This window comes from Solanum pennellii, chromosome 8 (genome assembly GCF_001406875.1).
Source record: "Solanum pennellii chromosome 8, SPENNV200".
Taxonomy (NCBI): domain Eukaryota; kingdom Viridiplantae; phylum Streptophyta; class Magnoliopsida; order Solanales; family Solanaceae; genus Solanum; species Solanum pennellii.
This window is the reverse complement of record NC_028644.1, coordinates 54,809,258-54,828,799: the sequence shown is the minus strand read 5'-3', so window position 1 is coordinate 54,828,799 and position 19,542 is coordinate 54,809,258. Positions and strand designations below refer to the sequence as shown.

The following is a 19,542-nucleotide window of genomic DNA, read 5'->3' as shown; positions in this document are numbered from 1 at the left end:
TGAAAATAGATAGAGTCATTCTTTAATAATAATCGAGAAGACATTATCAACGTGTGTCTCCATTTTGCAGATTTGCACCCTTTAAACTATTAAATTTCGTTATTTATCATAAAGTATAATACTTTATCCACATAAATATATTATTCATGAGAGGGGTTAAGGAAAAAGTTATAAGAAGAGGAAAAATATAGCAATTTAGGTAAAAACTTTTTATAAATATTTTTTTATATATAATTATTATATACATATAAATTATAGATGATAAATACTAACTAATAAGATATTTAATTAGAAATTAATCTTTAGAAATCTAAAAGTTATTAACCTTTTAATTATATTTATACAATCAATTATTTAAATAGTTTATAACAATTTAATTTATAGAAGGGATAAACTGTAATTCAACTTTTAACCTTTTTTTGTTCATGCTTTTAGTAATATATGATATAGTAAATTTTGAGGAACTCCCATTGTCCTGTTTTATCAAAAGTAAAAAATTTAATCGTTTGCCTGCTCGGTTGAAATGCAATATTGATGAAAAATTAATTAATGTGTATAAAACAAAAACATATATAGCGCAGTTTATTTAACTATTTAGGTTACAAGGTTGCCCTAATCAATTTTCGATGATGGAGAAGTAATATTAACATCACCATGCATGATTCTAATTCAAATTTGCTTAGTTATTCCTTAGCTCTGGCTGTTACAATAATAAGATTAAAGGCCCACTAATGTTTGGGTGGGTGGTGAGGGTTGGGACTTGTAATCAGGGGCCGATCCACACTATATAGAGGGGGTGTACGTGCACCTACGAACTTCAATTTATGGGATACAATAACCTGCCAGACATAATTCTGATGTTACTTCTAACATTTTAATTCATAAGTTCTTGATGGGATATAATATTTTAGTGGACAAGTTAAATATTTCCATCAAATATCAAACAAACAGACAATATTATTTATGTTGTTGAGCCTTATGTATCAAACACAATCAGTAGGTATAAGAGTGCCAATAGATCATGTGAGTTATCTGATCTTAGACCAAGATATGCACTCTTTCATGTCCATTCCATCAGTAGACAAAATTGACGTTATTGCTATACATGGTGTTGAAGTGCTGACTGAGATGAGATGTAAAGTAAAGAGTATTCATATAGCGGAGTGTACGTGTTGGAAAGTCAATTTGGAGGCATAAGAGCCGCAGCAGCGCCAAACAATCCTGTGGTATTTTGAGTTATCTGATTAGGCCAAGACATGATATGCAGTCTAATACTTTCACTTCTTTCCATTGCTAAATTGAGTGTGTCCTTAATATCAGCATGATCGCAGCAATATATTAGACCTTCTGAGCTAACTGTTGATGGCAAAACACTCTTTCCTTCTAGCCTTGAAATCACAACATGATGCTTGCTTTTGTTTGCCTCCTCAAATAAATGCACTAAACCGGCTCGTTCTGCTGCTGTCCCCTTTGCTACTGAATAAATACTGACAAATCCCTGACAATGAACATGTTAAGAAAACCATCACTTCATAGTTACATTACTCAATTTGCTGTTTTCGGAAAAGAAAAGGTGATGACTATTACTTCATCTGTTCGTTTAATGTCTATTCCAAATCTGGATTCTCCTGGTTCAGGTGTTAATTCAAGTGGAATCTCTTCAATTCCTGGTAGATACCATAGCCTTACACCTTGTGCGGATTGATGATAACCAACATAGCCATCTAGTTGCCTACTACAAACATCTTTCCCACTTGTGTTTCTCCTCTCCTAAACACAAAAATGCATGAAAAAGAACGAAAAGATTATTCATTTAGTTATATACATTGTTAGTTAAAGAATTTTCATATTCGCGGTGACCTAATGTTGTAAAGAATTATCTTAAACTGTCAGTGTATAGAAGTTAAACTCAACCAGAAAAGGAAGAGAGGAATACCAAATTGTTGATTTGCTCGGTTTGAATGTTAACGAATACAAGAGGGATTCCTGAAGATACTGCTGCTGAAAACCAGGCCATGGTACGAACTAATGTGGCTTCTACTCTATACTCCCTTGTCAGTGGCATAAAAACTATGGAGCTAACAACTGTAGAATGAGAATCTGGTAGATGAGTTCCCACCTTCATCTTCCAGTCATATTGTAATCCCATTTGGTTATAACCACGTGATCCTGAATTAACCATTCTTCTGCTCATTTCTGCAAAATCAAACAAACAGTTCATACACAATGAAGTTTCTGGTGTACTGCTGCAAGAATACAGTATGAAGGTGTTTAATGCTATGTAATAGCTAGCGGAAAAGAAGAATCATACCCTGGAGTTCAGTGCAACGTCCCAAAGTTAATTCTGCTATAACAGCAAGATGTCTCTCATCAGATGCTGCTCTAACAACAAACCTTTTCTGGAGATTTGATCGTCGTTCGATTAAGACATATCCTTTAAGTTTAAGTGTACTCTCTCCCCTTCTAACCTTGAACCAAATGAAATGTCCAGCAATTTTACCGAGAAATAAGGTTAACTCTGACCATGCTTTGGCCTGAATAAAGGAGTCATCATCCGACGCTAACTCAGCAACGCCTTCTATGATGTCCCCTGGTAGTGGCATGCTCACATCCCATCCATCTGGATCTTTTTGCCTCACTTTCTTCACACCAACAACTTTCTCAACACTCGCCATCTTTTTCTTGAAGATGGAACAATAGTATTTCTTGAGTAGCCGCAATAGCTTCATATATATCAAGCACTGATGAACCCTCTTTGTTAATGAACTCGAGCACGGACATCTCAAAGTGAAGTAGATTTCTAGGTGTGAACGTCAGAAAGGTACTATGGTCTTCAATATTTTGCTTAGAGAAATATTCTCTGGTTTGATGTATCCGAAGGGTCATCATTTATAAAACAGGCCGGCTCTATGGATTCTTGTGAGCAAAAAGGCAACAAAGTGAAAAACAACAAGCTGAACTAGAATGGAAGTTGCTCCAGAACATGGTATATTCTGAGAATAAAACAAGCTCAACTTTTGTCCTTTAACTACTAGGATGTTGGCATGAGTAAAAACAAAAATAACACATGGAAACGAAGCTGTATTAACTTTAAGACACTTGGAAATCCTAGCTTATGCTACAAAACAAACTTTATTACAGAAAAAATATTTCAAACTCTTAAGCTTTGTACATACACAATATAACTCATTTTGTACATTTAAATCTGCCTTCAACTATAAATATATGTACTAAGCTAAATCTGTACAGAAAAAATGATTGAAAATTACTAGTTACTTGTACGAAAACCTATGTGAGGTCATTGTAAATGGCTGCAAGTTCCTTTTCCAGCTTCATAATGTCAGCTTTTGCACTCTTCCTTTCTCCAGCATGAATAGAGTTTAAACTCTCTTGTCGCTTCGATATCTTCCTCTTAATGCTATTAATCTGCAATCATTTCCAAGGCAATGTGAAAATTCCGTGACCTCAATGATCAAGGCAATGTAGAAATGAGGGGCGGGAGACAAGAAAGAAACCTTTCTGGAGGGCCATCTGCGCAAGCCATCCCTTCGGCAAACCCTTTTCATCACAGTAGGACATAAGTTCAATTTGATACCTGCTTCCTGAATGGAAAGATGAAGATAGTCTTCAAAGTCTTTCACGTTCATCATTTTGGTTCTTCTCCTCTGCTCTATCAAAAAAGAAGAGTGATCAGAATGCAAAATCTCTACCAAAGATAATGAGCAATCAAGTCCTTTTTTAGTATCATAGTAATAAGCTCTCCGCGTGCAGCAAACAACAAATTAAACCTGTTCTGAAAGAGAGATCTTTCCACGATTCACACCACTGCTAGTGCCCTCATTTTCATTTGCCATTCCTTGCTGTTCCGTTTGAACATTATGATCTGCTCGGTGATACAGATGAAAGTAGTAAAGAAAAAATGTTGTATCCTTTATTCAGATGACAGGACTAAGCAAAGATGTTACTTACGCAAATTTGTTGTAGATAACTGAAGTAGTTTATTAATGTCATTAGTACGGACACCAGAATTAACACTTAAAGTTTGGTAGAATTCAGAGAGCGTATCTTCGAGCACTATGTAACCATCCTTCTTACAACCCTCGAAATATTGAACTAAAAATTCCTTCACTTTGCTTATACTGTCATTGCTAAAACTGTTTCAATCAGAAAAAATAAAAACTAGAGTTTAATATCATTGCCAAACAAGTGAAAAAAGTAGTATAAACTCGAACAAAGAGAAGAATACTCCATACTCAATTGTATCTGATGACATATGATCATCCATTGTGGATTTCTCAACAATTGCATGACTGATCCTTCCTATTGTTCCAAATATTCCAATCTTAGATAAGATCATACCTATGATAATAATAAAAGTAATTAACCAAACCAATTAAAATTATTTCACTTGTACAGCGCCCCCAAACCAAATAGAAATTTAAAACAAACAGTCACCATTGTCATGAATTATTTCTCTTAGAATTTGGGAATTATTGTTCCCCGGAACTTCACCCTCTGGATTGGTACTTCCCCCAACAAATCCATCTCCACTATCGTATGAAATTTCAAGCAAATATGGATCATAGTCAAGGAAACTTAAACTAGAATTCAAATTTGTTGTATTTTCATTACTGGGTGGTCCTTGGTGGTTGTTGTTATCGACACCGACAATGGTTGGGTTTAAATTAATGGCTACTTGGTAGTTGATGTCACCATCAATGGTTGGGTTCTCATCATCAAAGAGTGAAAAATTGAGTCCGGTAAGAATATTATCATCGAAAGGATCATGATATGGCACAATGGATGTATCAAAATTGTCCATTATTTATGCGACGACGCTTGGCCTAGACCAAGCGGCGCCACAGATGGGTTGAAAGAGAAGAGAAAATAGAGAGGAAGGCAACATATTTGAATATATTTATAAGTAGAATGGGGCGGGAGGGAAGTGGAAGTTAATAACCGTTGCATTCTTCACTTTGAATTTCTAGTGTTGCGATGCACCACGGACAATTTGTTCTAAACGACATCGTTTATATCTCTTTTTCTTCGGTTTCAACTTTCAAAAATAATTAAGTCTTCTTTTTTTGTTACAATTTGCAAATTCTCCAAAATGCCGCGTAAAATTATTAAGAGACAAAACCCATATAACTTTTCGATTTTTTTAATTGTTTTTTAAAAAAAAATTAAAAACCAAATAATTTAATTAGGTCATGATTATAGGCAAAAATCGGAAGGAAATAGAATCGAATCAATTATGTAGATTTAAAAATTATAATTACGTACACTTACATGATGAAGAGTATTGAAGAAGAGGATTAGTTCATCTATTTTATTAGGGAGAAAGAACAGTCATCCTAGTAAAGATGACATATTAGTATTCAGATTTATCCTAATTTACAAGAAAAATTAAGTACTTTATATTGGAAATTTGATTCATTCATGTTCAATAATAATATTAGCTCGAAATTGCCTTCAATAATTAATTGCAGAAAAGGGTCTAAAATATCTTTGAAGTATTGAAAATGGTATAAAATACTCTTTTTTCACCTATTGCCTCCAAAATGTTCTTCTCATCCACCTATTGCCTCCAAAAATGCCCTTGTCATCCACCATTGGGTTCAAAATTGACCACTGATTTAACTATTTTAAAATTAAACTGTTTAAAATTTTTAAAAATACTTGGCACTCAACTATTGGTTATAATTTAATTTATTAGTATAATTTATAAACCAACCTACTATCCACTCATTACTAACTAAATCCACCCAATTAATAAACCAATTATAATATCAAAATTGTCATAAACACTACTAAAACATGATAAAATTATAGATCCTGAAAATAACCCAAAATTATTCGAGTTCGAATCAAAACCCCAATCAAATTTAGCTGAGGCGCTTATTTAGGAAGACAGTTTCAATATGATTCTCTTTTAAACTTGAATTCGAAATTTATGATTAAATGTAAAGAAGTAGTACATCCCAAATTAATTAATGCACTTTTTTTTTATACAATTTTATAAATATTTATGATTTGTTTTAAAACCTTTAACATATTAATTTTTAAAAAAATTATCTATGAAGTAACATCACATAATTGAGACGAAAAATTAATTAAAATGAACATAGTCAGACTTTTAAGTTTATCGCTAATTTTTATTTAGACACTTGAATATATGATAAAACACTCATTTGCAGTAGTGTTTCTGTTATTGCATTAGTAATGTGACAGGTTTATTAATAAGGTGGGGTTTAATTAGTAATGGGTGGGTAATTGATTGATTTATAAATTATACTAATAAGTTAAATTATAACAAATAGTTGAGCTCCACGTATTAAAAAAATATTTAAACAGTTTAATTTTAAAACCGTTAAATAAGTGGTCAATTTTGAATCCAAAGGTGGATAACAAGGGCATTTTGGAGCCAATAAGTGGGTGGAAAGGGTATTTTGGAGTCAATAGGTGGATAGAGGGTAATTTTGTACCATTTTCAATACTTCGAGGGATATTTTAGGCCTTTTTTCGTAATTAATAGAGGGGGTCATAGTTAAACCAAATTTGTAACCACAAGTGCAAATTTGAACATTTTTATGTTACATAAAGTTTGTAGTTAAGGTATTTAAAATATATATTATGATTTTACATCAAACTAAGTTTGAGTAAGAAAGTCATAATTGATATACTAGAGACGTTCTAACTTGACAGAAACTTTGCGATACAGAGTGATAACAGAATTTACTGTCTGCTGAAATAAAATTTCGACGTCCAACTCTTTTTTATTTAATTTTTAAGGATATTTTTGTCCTAAAACTTTTAGAAAGTTATCTAAATGACCCTAAACGTTTATGAGATTAGTTTTTTGATAATTAAATCCTCTCATACACTCCTAAATTTCTATGCTCAAGAACTTCAAGAAACACTAAGGGTAGGGTTCATCTTCCAAGATTTTTCTTTAAGATTCACCACTAAGGTATGTAAGGCTACTCATAGTGATAGAATAAGTTCGTCCTCATACTCTATATCTAAAATTCAACCAATACAAGTTAAATCTAAAAATTTTACCCAAGTTTTCATGAACTTTGAATTGACTTTTATTTCTTGTTATTGAATTCTAATTCTTATCATTGATATTATACCACTTCATGTATTTTGATTCTTAAATTGTTGTTCGTGCTTATTTTATCACATCAACTCTATTTAGTTACAGATTGCTGAAGCTAATTTTATGCATTGACCTCTGACCACCGAGTAAATTCAAATATTTTTAGTTATCAGTTGAGAAAGTTTTTAGGTTGAATATTAATGGTTACAAATTTACTACTTTATATTGAGAAAAGATTGTTAATTCAAGAAGATCATAAATAGTTTTAGAAGAAGTTTTTGTTAGATAAGTAAATACCATTTTTTTCAAAGAGGCCTTTTTGAGTGTTAAGTCCACAAAAATATTAATATGAGAATTATTGCATGTTTTGGAAATAGTATTGAGCACCGATTTAAGAATAAGTATAGATAACTCAAATCCCATAACCTGCGTTGCCAGTGTAGATAGTTGTATTATCATGAGGCTCATGATGATGGTTGTCGGTTAGAAAAACTTTCCAAGAAAGTAAGTACTATTTTAGAAATTGATATGCATTATCTTATTCAGATGTAAAACTTTACTTGTTATATTACATTGCATGTTTTACTTTCAATCAAGTTATTTTCAGTATTCTTTCGGTTCAAATACTGTTTCATTAAGCTTTATTACATACCGTGCATTTCATATACGAATGTCTTTTCATGATGCATCATTTATGATGCAGACACATGCACTCTGTTGAGATCACTACCTTGTCAGCCTTCGGTGAGACCTCCTTACTTTCGGAGGACTCCATTCATTATGTTTATCAGTAATTATAATAGTTAGATAGAACTTTTGAGATAATCGTGGATCTTATCCCGATACCTATCCGCAGTCTAGTAGAGACTTCATGAATAAAGTTAAAGAGTCTTTCAGTATTTTTCTTTCAGATGTTTCAAAACAAATTCATTATCTATGAGAATCAGCTAAATGTTTTTGAATGCTCCTCATTACAATTTTCATATGTATGTATGTAGTCTTCCGCTAAGTAGTCAGCCAAGTCAAGGGTTTGTTTGGGACCAACAACGATTTTCAAGTGTCGGTCACGCCTAAGGGATAAACTCGGTGCGTGAAAATTAAGGGCAAACTTTTTTTCGTTTTATCTAACATGTTAATTTTGCTTAAATTTATTTACTTTATCAAATTTCACATCGTTAATTTCAACAACATTTCATATGAATTCAATCTATCACAATAATCACATTCTAATTCATGACAAAACAATCTACCAAAATGAGAAATTTATCTAGACTTTAACGAACCCATTAATTTAATATAAAAAAACCATGAATGGTGGTACGGGACATTATCCATACATTGCACTAAGTGTTACTTGAGAGTCACTTGGGGTGAAGAGTTAAGGTAAGAAGAAGGTAATGGTTCATATGTATTAACTATGATTGAATATCATGTCTCTTATATTGTATTTCATGAAATTTACCAAAATGACGTAATTGTCTATCTCCAAGCTTTGGTATGTCCTCAAAGATTAGAGCACACTTACCTTAGGAGTTTCTTTAAATTCTTGTAATAGACTTCTAATAGTTTTATTTCGATTGTAAAGGGTTGTGTCCCTATGATGTTGAGATATGTCTACATTGGCTATGTTGAGACTTAGTGTTCCATCATTTTAATGAATGAGTTTTCGATTGTTGACTTGTTTGAGAAAATTTTTATTGTTGCACTATTTTTATGCCTATGTGATGAATAAATGCTAGGGCTTATATAAGACCTCTTCGAGGTCGAGTACGCCGTGTTACGACTTGGGGTGATTCCCGGTCGTGAAAAACTTGGTACCAGAACATAAGGTTTTGAAAATAGTCTTTAGATTCAAAGTCTCATAAGCCACGTCTAGTAGAGTCTTGTTTATCAGTGTGAGTCGTGATACATCTATGGGCGAGAGACTATAGGACGTTAGAAGTTACATTTCTTTCGTATTGTTGAAGTCGTGCCTTAGAGTTGAGTTCTATAGTTTCTCTTCCTAATCCTTCTCTTGTGTTTATAGGATATGAATACAAGAGGAAGACCCGCAAGGAGAGTGAAAGAGGAAATTGCGAATGAGGGAGTTCCTCCTCAAGGTCCTCAAATTCTTCTCTTCTTAGCATCTGATATTTTTAGATACATATAATCATAAGTTAGATACATGAACTGTTAACTGGATACATGTACACATGTTTGTATCCAACATTATTGCATATCTATCGTGTATTTGTTCTGTTAATTAAAACTCAATGTAATTCTTTCATCTTGATTGAATCGTTCCTATACTTAAATCTATTCTCGGCTTGAATGTGATGATGAAGATTGAATCCCTGAAATGAAAAATTCATGAGTAGAAATAAACAAATAAAAGTTGTCTGATTTAGTGTAATATTATCAATGTGTAGTACATTTAACAAAAATTATCCGATTTTAAGAATGATCAATCATTAAAGTGTTTGAGAAACACAAAAATTTAAAATATGAAATCTAATTTGTAAACTTTTTTAAAATTGAACTTAAGAACATTATGAATTTTAACTCAAACACAAAATCTAGATACATGAGAATAATAAAACAATAGAAACAAACCTAAATATAAAATGTTGATTTGAATATGCAAACATTTATTGAGAGAATGAAGGAATAAATTAAAGAGGGAGAAGAAGAAGAAGAAAGTAAGTTTACCGATGGACATGGGATAGGTTGTTGAGATACTCACACATTAGTCATAATAGTGAGTTATCAATACTTACCTGATTGTTAGAGTATATTTTCAAATCATCTGATTCAATCTTTTCCACAAGATTAGATTAAGTTGTTAAAGTAGATCCTTAGATTTAGTCAAGTTAGTTACATATTAAGTTGTTGGAGTAGTTCCTTAGAATTAGCCAAGTTAGTTACGTCTTACTAGTATTTAAGTTGATGTTATGATTGAATAAGATCATTCAAGTTTGCTTTGATTCTCAATTTCTTTATGGTTCCAGAGACTCTCTAACACTCCCAACGTTAAAGTGTGTGACCATCTCATCTAAACTTAAGCTGTTAGAGAGAGAACACACTTTTATTATTTGATTATATTTTCAACACGTCCCCTTACATGCGGATCTGATTTTTTTCATGAGTCAAGCATGTGGAAATTCATTTTGATTTGGGTGGCAGTGAGATTCGTCTCAGAATCTTTGCCTACTCTGATACCATGTTGTGTAACCATCTCATCTAAAAGTTAAAGTTTTTTGAGAGAATAGACTTTTATTATTTAATTATATTTTTAACACTCACGAGTATGATCCAATTTTTTTGGTCTATCTCTTCACGTCCAAAACATGAGTGTACCTGCTACCACCAGTGACACTGCTGCTACAGTTCCGACTACCCTCATGTGGTACAGTTTAATCCAGCTACCCAATTACCCATCAAACTGCAAGGTAACCTCAGCTTTGCGGGTTGTACTTGCTACCACCGCTAACCATCTCATCTATAAGTTTAAATTGTTAGAGAGAGCACATTTTTATTATTTAATTATATTCACAACACGTTCCCTCACGTGTGGGCCTGGTTATTTTTAATGGGTCAAGCACGTGAAAATCCTTTTTTGATTTAGGTGGGGTGAGATTCGATCTCAGGACCTAAACCTGGCTCTGATACCATGTTAAAGTGTGTGAATGTTGACACCCAATCTTGGCTCTCCACATAATAATAATAATAATAATTATTATTACTATGTTATGAGATTTTATAAGAATACAAAAAGATTTTAAATTATTTATTTTTACTTGATAAATTCATCTCGTAAATGTTATTTCTTATTAAAAAAATTAAATATGTTATATATATTACTACTTACTTTCTCATTTTTTAAAAAATAAATGTCATTCTTAAAAAATGAATCTATTTTTGTTTAAATATAATTTCTTTTGTCATAATAGATATTTTTCGTACATTTGTTTAAATTTAGAAAGCTTATTTAACTAACGAGTTACTAATTTATATTAAATATAATTTTAAGAGTGACTAATTTTATCAAATAAGCTGCTCTTGTAAAATAATTATTTTAATTTAATAAATTATGACTATTTTATAAAGAAGATGCTATAATTTTAATGATTTTAATTTGAGCAATCTTGATAATCCATGTCTCCTTTAACCGATCAATCCATGTATGCCACGTAGGCGAGCACATGAATTGTGCTTCTTTAGATTAATTCCTCATTTATCTTAACCGTCCGATTAAATTATCAGACGATCAAAATCAAATAAGACTTTTTCATTTTTTTCCAAAATAGTACAACACATCAGCCGTTGCAGACTTCTCTTTTTCCCAGAAACACGCTTCTTCCCCTTTTTCTTCTTCCAGAAAAAGGGGACACGCCTTACTCTTTCTTCTCCTTCCCCAGGTGTCTGCATATTGCGTGCTCACCTTCCCCGTGTTCCTTCGTCCTCTCTTATCAATCGTCCATCACCCGTTGTCAAAGAAACGGACATGGACTGTCGGAAAACAATAATATTCGATGTTCTTCAACATCACCTCTTCCCCCCATCCGCCGTCCATCAATCACATCTCTCATTTCCTATCAATTTTATCATCTTTTCCAACTATTTTTCTAGCCCAAAGCAGGTCGCAGGTCTAAAAGCGTCGGTGCTAGCCTGAAAAGGTGAGTGATGCAAAGAACCGTTGGATTTTGGTTGATTATGTCTTAATCTAATGGGTTTTAGAGTGTAACTATCCCAAAATTGGCTATAAAAAGCCTTTTGGTTCTCATTGAAATTGATTCGGAGAAAAGAGTGAAGGAACCAAGAACAACTACAAAAAAAAAAATCCATAAAAGATCTCGGAAATCATCCAAAAGCGGGACAAAACCGACATTCGAAATCAACCAAGAACATTTAGAGTTCAGCCAACAAACTTTTTTAAAAAAAGAAGAAATCAGACAACATTCCAGGGTATTAAAAATAGATCGTATTATCATCTTTCCGTCCTCTATTTTTGATTTGTTTCGAATTCAAGTTTGAGGGAGTTGAAAGTTATAATATTTGATGTCTAAGCTCTGGTTTGTTATTCAACACAAGGTAAAATTTCTTTCTATCTTGATTTATTTTATCTTATTGTGCTACTCGTCTTTCGTAAAGAAATAAATGTAAAAATTTAGTCATAATTATTCTCTTTAGAAATTCCTATTTTGACACTTAGTTCATCGAGTAGCTTGCACTGTTTCTACTGCTTTGAGTGTATTTTGATCTTCATACGTTGTTATAACTTCAATTGTGAGTTCAAAATAAATTGGGTGCTCTTTTATTGTATTGTTTAATCTCAACTTAATTCTCTTTTTTTTTTTTGAAAATAGGATCTGATTCTTGCTAAAATTCAGGCTTCGGATTATAGTATGTCTATAGCTTATGTATGTTTTAAGTTTTGCACTTGTTGAAGCTCGATTTCATTATGTTTCGACTAAGTAACGTCGTTGTCCTGTCTATTAGTTTGCTTTGAAGTGATTTAGAGATACTGCTTACTGGATACAATGCTAGTTCAGTGATTATTCAAACTAATGTATTTCTATCTTAGGAGTTATTCTCTTTATCAAATAACATGTTGTATCACATAATACTAATACACTTCTCTTGGATTGTCACTGTCTAAAATTAAAATCACAATACGTTATTGGTTTTCATCCTTGTTCATAAGTGTATATTTTATTCTTTTAGATCGAGAGCTAAGTGAGTGAATGTCTTCCGAAATGCTATTTAAAAAATGTTATTGAGTTGTTCATGTCCTTTTAATATCTACCGATTATCTTTGTTTTGGCCCGCTGATTCCAATCCTCTTGTTGAACTGTTCATGTGTTTCAATATCTACATTTAGTCCTTGTTTTTGCCCGTTGACTCTAATCCTCTTATCTCTTTTCTTCTTTTTACGTTACATGTACAACCGGAAAGTTGGAGTTTCTATTTTGAAACTCGATATTAGTCTAAGATATTTGTCCAACAACAAATTAGGATTATTGCGATGCTTGAGTCTCATAAATAGGAGTCTAATGTTTTTTAGTCTTTCTTTTGTTGCCTTAATTATATTGTTTTGATATGTCGTCTGACCTTTACTCTTAAGTTTTTATATACTGCTTGTCTTTTATTTTTGAAATTTATTTATGTGAGCTAATATTATATGCTTATAAATTTAGTTGAAATGTTTTTAGAACAATTGATACAAAAAATATCTATTGAAATGGGATTAGCATTTTTTATATACAACATTCTTTCAGACCCTTTTAAATTGAAAGGGGTTTATAGTTTAATAATTTTTTAAAATGAAGTTTCAAAAGGGCCGAATAATATTCATGTATGTCTAACTGCTTGTCCAAATAAATTTGAGATTAGTTTAGATAGTAAAATAATCACCCTTAAAAATATGTTACGATAGAATAATTACTCTCTTGAAATATATTTTGCGAAGTAGGTACTATGTTTATGACAAAAAAAAGGGCATAAAAAATGTTAGTTATAAAACAAGTCCCAATAGTTAGGCTTATTTTTTAATCTTTAAATCGACCGCTTTACGAAGAAATTATATTACTATTATTACTATCTCTATTTTTTCAAGATATTGCCTAAAATATTTTAATCTCTTAACATGTTACTTCAAGTTTTAAATACGTCAGTTTCAAAATACAAGGTACATATATGTCATACATATAAAGGTATATATTCTATATTTTTCTTTACATAATCTGTTAATTTTATCTACTACTAATATTATTTATTTATCTTATAATTTATAAATTTCTACACTTTACACATATTCTTTTAAATCTAATCTATCGTTAGCTTATCTGTACATAATAATCATTCACATGTTTTAAACAACTTACATGTATATACTATATTTTTATAATAAATATATTTAAGATCACAAACTCTCTGTAATATTTTAAACATATAGTATCATTTATTTTGAAAACTCCATTCTATATATTTTCATTACACATCACATATTACTACATATTTACACCCAACTACTATTTTACTTTTATTTCACGTCTTAACAAGGCGACTAATTTTCAAAATTCAACATCTATATCTTTTTAGGATAAGTTTATTATGATACAACTATATATATATTTACCTATAAATTTATCATACATTTAAGTACATTTATTTATTTGTTTTACTACATAGTAGAAATAGAACTATTAAATCTTTTTTATAAGACATATATATGTCGTACCTTGTGTTTTTGTTTTACTATTTTCTTAAACTAACTAATCAATTTATCATTGTTTTTTAAAGCAAAAATAAATAAACAAGTTTTCCTAATCATTTTTCCTAAACTGAGTTTAAGGACTATCTTCGGATAGGCTCTAAGGGATGCTTAACATCTTCCCATCGAGTAATCAACACTCTTACTCAGAATCTCACTGGTTTCGCAAATCAAAATAAAGTTTACATTTACATATTAAAAAATTATTTTCCTAATATTTTCCTTAAAATTTAGGTGGCGACTCTAAAATAAAAAATATTTTTCCAAAAATCAGAGTGTTATCCATATTATGTTGTGAATTGTTTTGGCTGGTTCGAAATAGGGGTGGGACAGTGATCATCTCTTCTAAAAGCTTAAATTGTTAGAGAGAGCACACTTTTATTATTTGATTACATTTTCAACACGACTATCACTCATCTATATAAATTTATCCAGGTGCCCAATTACACATCAAACTACAAAGTAACATCAACTCTGCAACCTGAAAGGTGCAACTAGTGATGCTACTCAATGGACACAAGCTCCTTGGGCATCTCACTGGTGTTAAATATGCTCCACCAACCACTATCATAAAAACTTATAGTACCATCTAAAATCCTGAATATGAGATGTGATTTTGCCAAGACCAGTAAATTCAACAGGCAATGATGACATCAATTGACCCCATCATTGCTCCCACTGTTGCAACTGCCTTCTCGACAAAAATAGCACGGAATCTTCTTTATACAACTTATGCCAATAGGAGTCACACTCACATCTTCAGCTAACGAGATCAATTACAAAACTTGAAAAAGGCCTCCAAGACAGTTGCTACTTACTTACAACAGATCAGAACTGTTGTTGATGCTTTCAAAGTAGCAGGCTCTCCTGTGGCTGATGATGAATTAGAAGTCAAGATCTTGAGTGGCCAAGGTCATGAGTACCTGAAATAACTGTCACGATAAGAGTGCGTGACATATCTCTAAGCTTTGAGGAGATATTCCATAAACTCGCGGACCATGAACTCTTTCTTAAACATCATAATGTTGACAAATCATCATCCATTATCATGACTGCAATTGCACAAAGGACCAACTTTCAGCCTCAACATCAGAGTAATCATCGCTTTCCCGATGAATCTTCGGAACTACAAGCTCCACGAAAGGCATACCCTGACACTCAACAAAATGAGAGGCAACCCAAGCAAGAGATGAAGTGTCAACTTTGTCAAAAGATCGGTCACACGACTGATGTGTGTTGCTCAAAATCGCATAACCACTTTGAAGATAATGTCAATTTTGTGTCGAATCATCATCCAGCTATAAATCATTGGATACTTGATTTTGGAGCAACTCGTCATGTCACAACAGATTCATATAATCTTGAAGAATATAGTGATAATGAGGAAGTGTAATGAGTGATGGTAAAACTATTCCATTACTCACACTAGTTTAACACAAATTAAGACTTCTAACTCTAATTTCATGATCTTTAATACTCTTTGTACTCCAGCTATAAAAAAAATCTTATTTCTGTTGCTAAGTTTTGCACTGACAATCTAAGTTTAACCGAATTTTTTTCACATTCTTTTCTTGTGAAGGATCTCAAAACTCGAAGAAGTTGGTACAAGTCTAAATTAAACATGAACTCTATGAGTGGCCCCAGAACGATCATATTTCACATTCCGCCAACTTCACCTCCACCAAAAGCCTCCCGTCAAATGTGGCACCATTTCTTGGGTCATACTCATCTGAAATTCTAAACTTAGTACCGAATAAATTTCCACTTTCTTTTTCCACTAAAGAAAAGTTTCAATTTTGTAATTCTTGCTCATTAAATAAAGCTCATTGTTTGTCATATCAACGACTCACTTTAAATAGTAACACACCACATGAAGCTTTGTTTAGTGATTTATGGGGTCCATCGCCCATTTGATCCATTGATAAAAAATTGTATTACTGCATTTTTATTGATCATTACACTAAGCTAGCGTTTGGCCATAGATATTCAAATATTTTTGGCAAATATTATTTGGATGAAAATTTGGGTGAAATTTTACCATGTGCTTGGCCATAGAATTTGAGAAACATATTTCATTTTTTTAAGAAATATGATTTATACCCATAAGTTTTTAAAACTATCAAACTAACCATAAATTTGTATTACATAGAACAATAGAAATCTCACGTAATAAGATTTACGACTTCCGCAACAAATCAACAAGAATCATTACAGTAAATATTCGTCTAGTGAAAAGGTCTTGGTACAAATCATGATAATGAAAATACAACTAATATAAATTCGGGAAAAAAAAAGAGAAGAAAACAAAAGGAAATAGATATTGCAATCACTGAAGAGCCTATTTGCAATCACTGAAGAGCCTATGCTTTCTCATCTGAAGAGTTCAACCTATTCATTAATATAATCTTCCCACATTTTATGAACAATCTCTTCTCGATGAGCTTGCATTTCCGAATCAGATGATCGAGAAGATGAAGCGATGTTGTTACCCTGAGCCAATAGTTCGTCACTTTCATCAACAACCATATCATCATTTTCATATTCATTGAATATTCCATCACTACTTTGGTGTTCACGTAAAAAATTATGCAATACAGCGCAAGCAATTACTATTTTCACTTGCATGTCACATTCATAGTTGTTCATGCTTTGTCTTAGTATTCTGAATCTACTTTTCCACGCACCAAAAGTTCTTTCAAATACATTGCGCAGAGAAGCATGTCTATAGTTAAATAGCTCTTTTCCATTCTTAGGCTCTCTTTCACTTCCTCGGTAGTCCTGCAAATGATAGCGCATTCCTTTGAATGGAGCTAAAAATCCTCTTGTGTTCCGTAGACCAGCATCAACAACGTAATATTTATCTACCAAAATAAAATAAATGCAATTCATGTTTTATTTAGTAGCTAGTTCATTAAGACTAACTGTAACAAAGGAATGTATGAAATCAAAAGAATGCATGTAGAAGGAAACATTGTGCTAATTGAATTGGTTGGTGTCAATAAATATATTATTTTTGTAAAATAAAAAGTTAAGGGTAAAAATTGAATTTCTAAAACTTTCCAAATAATGAAATTTGGCCCAAATACTAGTTTTTTCTAGTATTTGGGAATTTGAAAAATTTGCCAAAAAAATTTGCCAAATAATAAAAAAGTGTATGGACAAACAAAATTTGCCAAGTTTTTTCCCAAGTTTTACTTGCAAAATTTATGGCCAAACGGTCCCTAAATATACTTCGTTGTATACAATTCAAAACAAAGTGAAGTCACTTCAATTTTGCGCAATTTCATTCTTTGGTGGAAAGTTTTTTTAAACACAAAATTGTCTCACTTTATACTGATGGAGGGGGTGAATACATAGGTCTTAAATACTACCTACAATGCAATGACATTTAATATTTAATTTCCCCATCCTAAACACCCTAGCGAGTTGCCAGCTGAACAACAACATATCACATTGTCGAAACAGCTCAAACTTTTCTCAATGAAGCCTCACTACCATCTGAATTATGGTCCTTTGCCTGTCACTATGGTGTTTATCTTATAATACACCTACCCTGAATAATGATTCTCCATATAAAAATTTGTTTGGCGAACCTCCAAAATACTTTTCACTAAATTTTTTGATTGTCTTTTTTATCCATGACTGAAATCATATACACAAAATAAATTTAAGCCTAAATTTACATCATGTGTCTACTTAGGAGTTTCTATTGTTCATCACGCATACCTCTGTTTTGATCTAGTGCACTCAAAAATATTTGTTAGTCGTGATGTTTAATTGTGTGAAGATATCTTTTCTTTTACTCAAATGTTCTCATGCTTGAAAAATAAATTTTCACGTTAAAATGGGAAATCATAGAGTCCCAAGTCTGTAAGGAAACTCATCTAGAAGTTCAATACAACTTGGACTCCGATCTCGTTCCAACTCTTTCGCCCTCGTTCCTATCCCTCTAATAGTTCCCTCTCTTTGAAATACTCTAGAGTCCATAACTGAAAGGCAATTACCAGCAATCTCCGCTTCATCAGGTATAATTCCTATCGCTTCTCAATCTCCTTCACTATTTAATAATGTCGCCCACAATGTCTCTCCCCCATTATCCGATTCTAGTCGTCCTCTACAAAACCTTTAAGCAAACCGTTAAGCATACCGAATAGAAGAATGTCATGGATTTGAAATACGAAGCCTTAATAAGAAACCAAACTTGGGAATAGTACCTAGGAACCCGATAAATAATGTTGTTTGATTGTAAGTGTTTATTTCACATTAAAGGGAGATGGTTCTATTGATAGGTACAAGGCGTGATTAGTAGCAAAAGATTTCACACAATGTCCACTATTGTACTCTCATGAAACTTTCAGTCTGGTTGTCAAATCAATCACCATCAGATTGTTCTTTCCATTGCAATTCAAACAATTGGAATGTTCACCAGCTTAACGTGAACAATGTTTTTTTGCAAGGTAACTTACATGAGCAAGTATTAGTGGCGCAACCAAAAGGCTATGCTAATTCTGATTTTTCCAATCATGTATGTCGTCTCAAAAAGGTCATTTATGACCTAAAACAAGATCTACGTGCCTGGTATGATGCTTTCAAATCTCACTTGATTAAAATGAGTTTGTTAAGTCTGAATCAGATGCTTCTCATTTTATTTTCACATCTAAAGCTGTCACAATGTATATTCTTGTGTATGTTGATGATATCATCATTACTGTGAATTACCCAACCCTTGTTGCACATGTAATCAACTCTCTGGCTGACAAGTTCTCCCTAAAGAACCTTGGTGAACTCAACTAATTTTTGGGATCGAAGTCAAACATGTTTCAAATGGGACTGTCTTATCACAGTCAGATACATACTTGAGCTTCTCTCGGATGTGGATATGACCGATTATAAAGGAATTACGACACCCATGTGCTCAAGTTTACCACCCAAAGCAAACGATGGTTCACCTCCTACAGATGCAACCTTATGTCGACGCATTCTTGGTAAGTTGCAATGCTTATCATTCATGCATCCTGAACTAGCTCAGTTTATGCAATCCTCAAGTCCAGAGCACGGGAAAGCAATAAAAAGGATTCTTTGATATCTCAAGGCATCGGCAACATCGTGTCTGCAAATCTCTCGTCACTCTAACAGTAATATATATATATATATATATATATATATATATATATATATTCAAAAAACT

The 19,542-nt window shown here is 32.3% G+C and overlaps 2 protein-coding genes across 2 annotated transcripts; both read right to left on the bottom strand.

The window, feature by feature from the left end:
• Positions 1–939: 939 nt before the first annotated feature.
• LOC107028336 lies at positions 940–2,966 on the bottom strand. Its single transcript, XM_015229366.2, has 4 exons — positions 2,312–2,966; positions 1,937–2,196; positions 1,588–1,770; positions 940–1,498 (listed from the first exon to the last, which is right to left on the bottom strand). Exons 1-4 carry the CDS (start codon positions 2,727–2,729, stop codon positions 1,181–1,183), a joined length of 1,179 nt encoding a protein of 392 aa, XP_015084852.1. The 5' UTR covers positions 2,730–2,966; the 3' UTR covers positions 940–1,180.
• A 150-nt stretch (positions 2,967–3,116) lies between these two features.
• On the bottom strand, positions 3,117–4,882 carry LOC107028266. Its single transcript, XM_015229299.2, has 6 exons — positions 4,456–4,882; positions 4,254–4,359; positions 3,970–4,154; positions 3,789–3,883; positions 3,516–3,665; positions 3,117–3,426 (listed from the first exon to the last, which is right to left on the bottom strand). The coding sequence occupies exons 1-6, from the start codon at positions 4,820–4,822 to the stop codon at positions 3,289–3,291; spliced, it is 1,041 nt and encodes a 346-aa protein (XP_015084785.2). The 5' UTR covers positions 4,823–4,882; the 3' UTR covers positions 3,117–3,288.
• Positions 4,883–19,542: the final 14,660 nt, after the last annotated feature.

Coding starts and splice junctions, on each gene's coding strand:
- LOC107028336 (XM_015229366.2), bottom strand. CDS start 2,729: ATGAAGCTATTGCGGCTACTCAAGAAATACTATTGTTCCATCTTCAAG. Junction 1,771..1,936: donor CCGAGCAAATCAACAATTTG/GTATTCCTCTCT, acceptor TTTTGTGTTTAG/GAGAGGAGAAACACAAGTGG. Junction 1,499..1,587: donor ACATTAAACGAACAGATGAA/GTAATAGTCATC, acceptor GTTCATTGTCAG/GGATTTGTCAGTATTTATTC.
- LOC107028266 (XM_015229299.2), bottom strand. CDS start 4,822: ATGGACAATTTTGATACATCCATTGTGCCATATCATGATCCTTTCGAT. Junction 3,884..3,969: donor GTTATCTACAACAAATTTGC/GTAAGTAACATC, acceptor ATCACCGAGCAG/ATCATAATGTTCAAACGGAA. Junction 3,427..3,515: donor GCAGATGGCCCTCCAGAAAG/GTTTCTTTCTTG, acceptor AAATGATTGCAG/ATTAATAGCATTAAGAGGAA.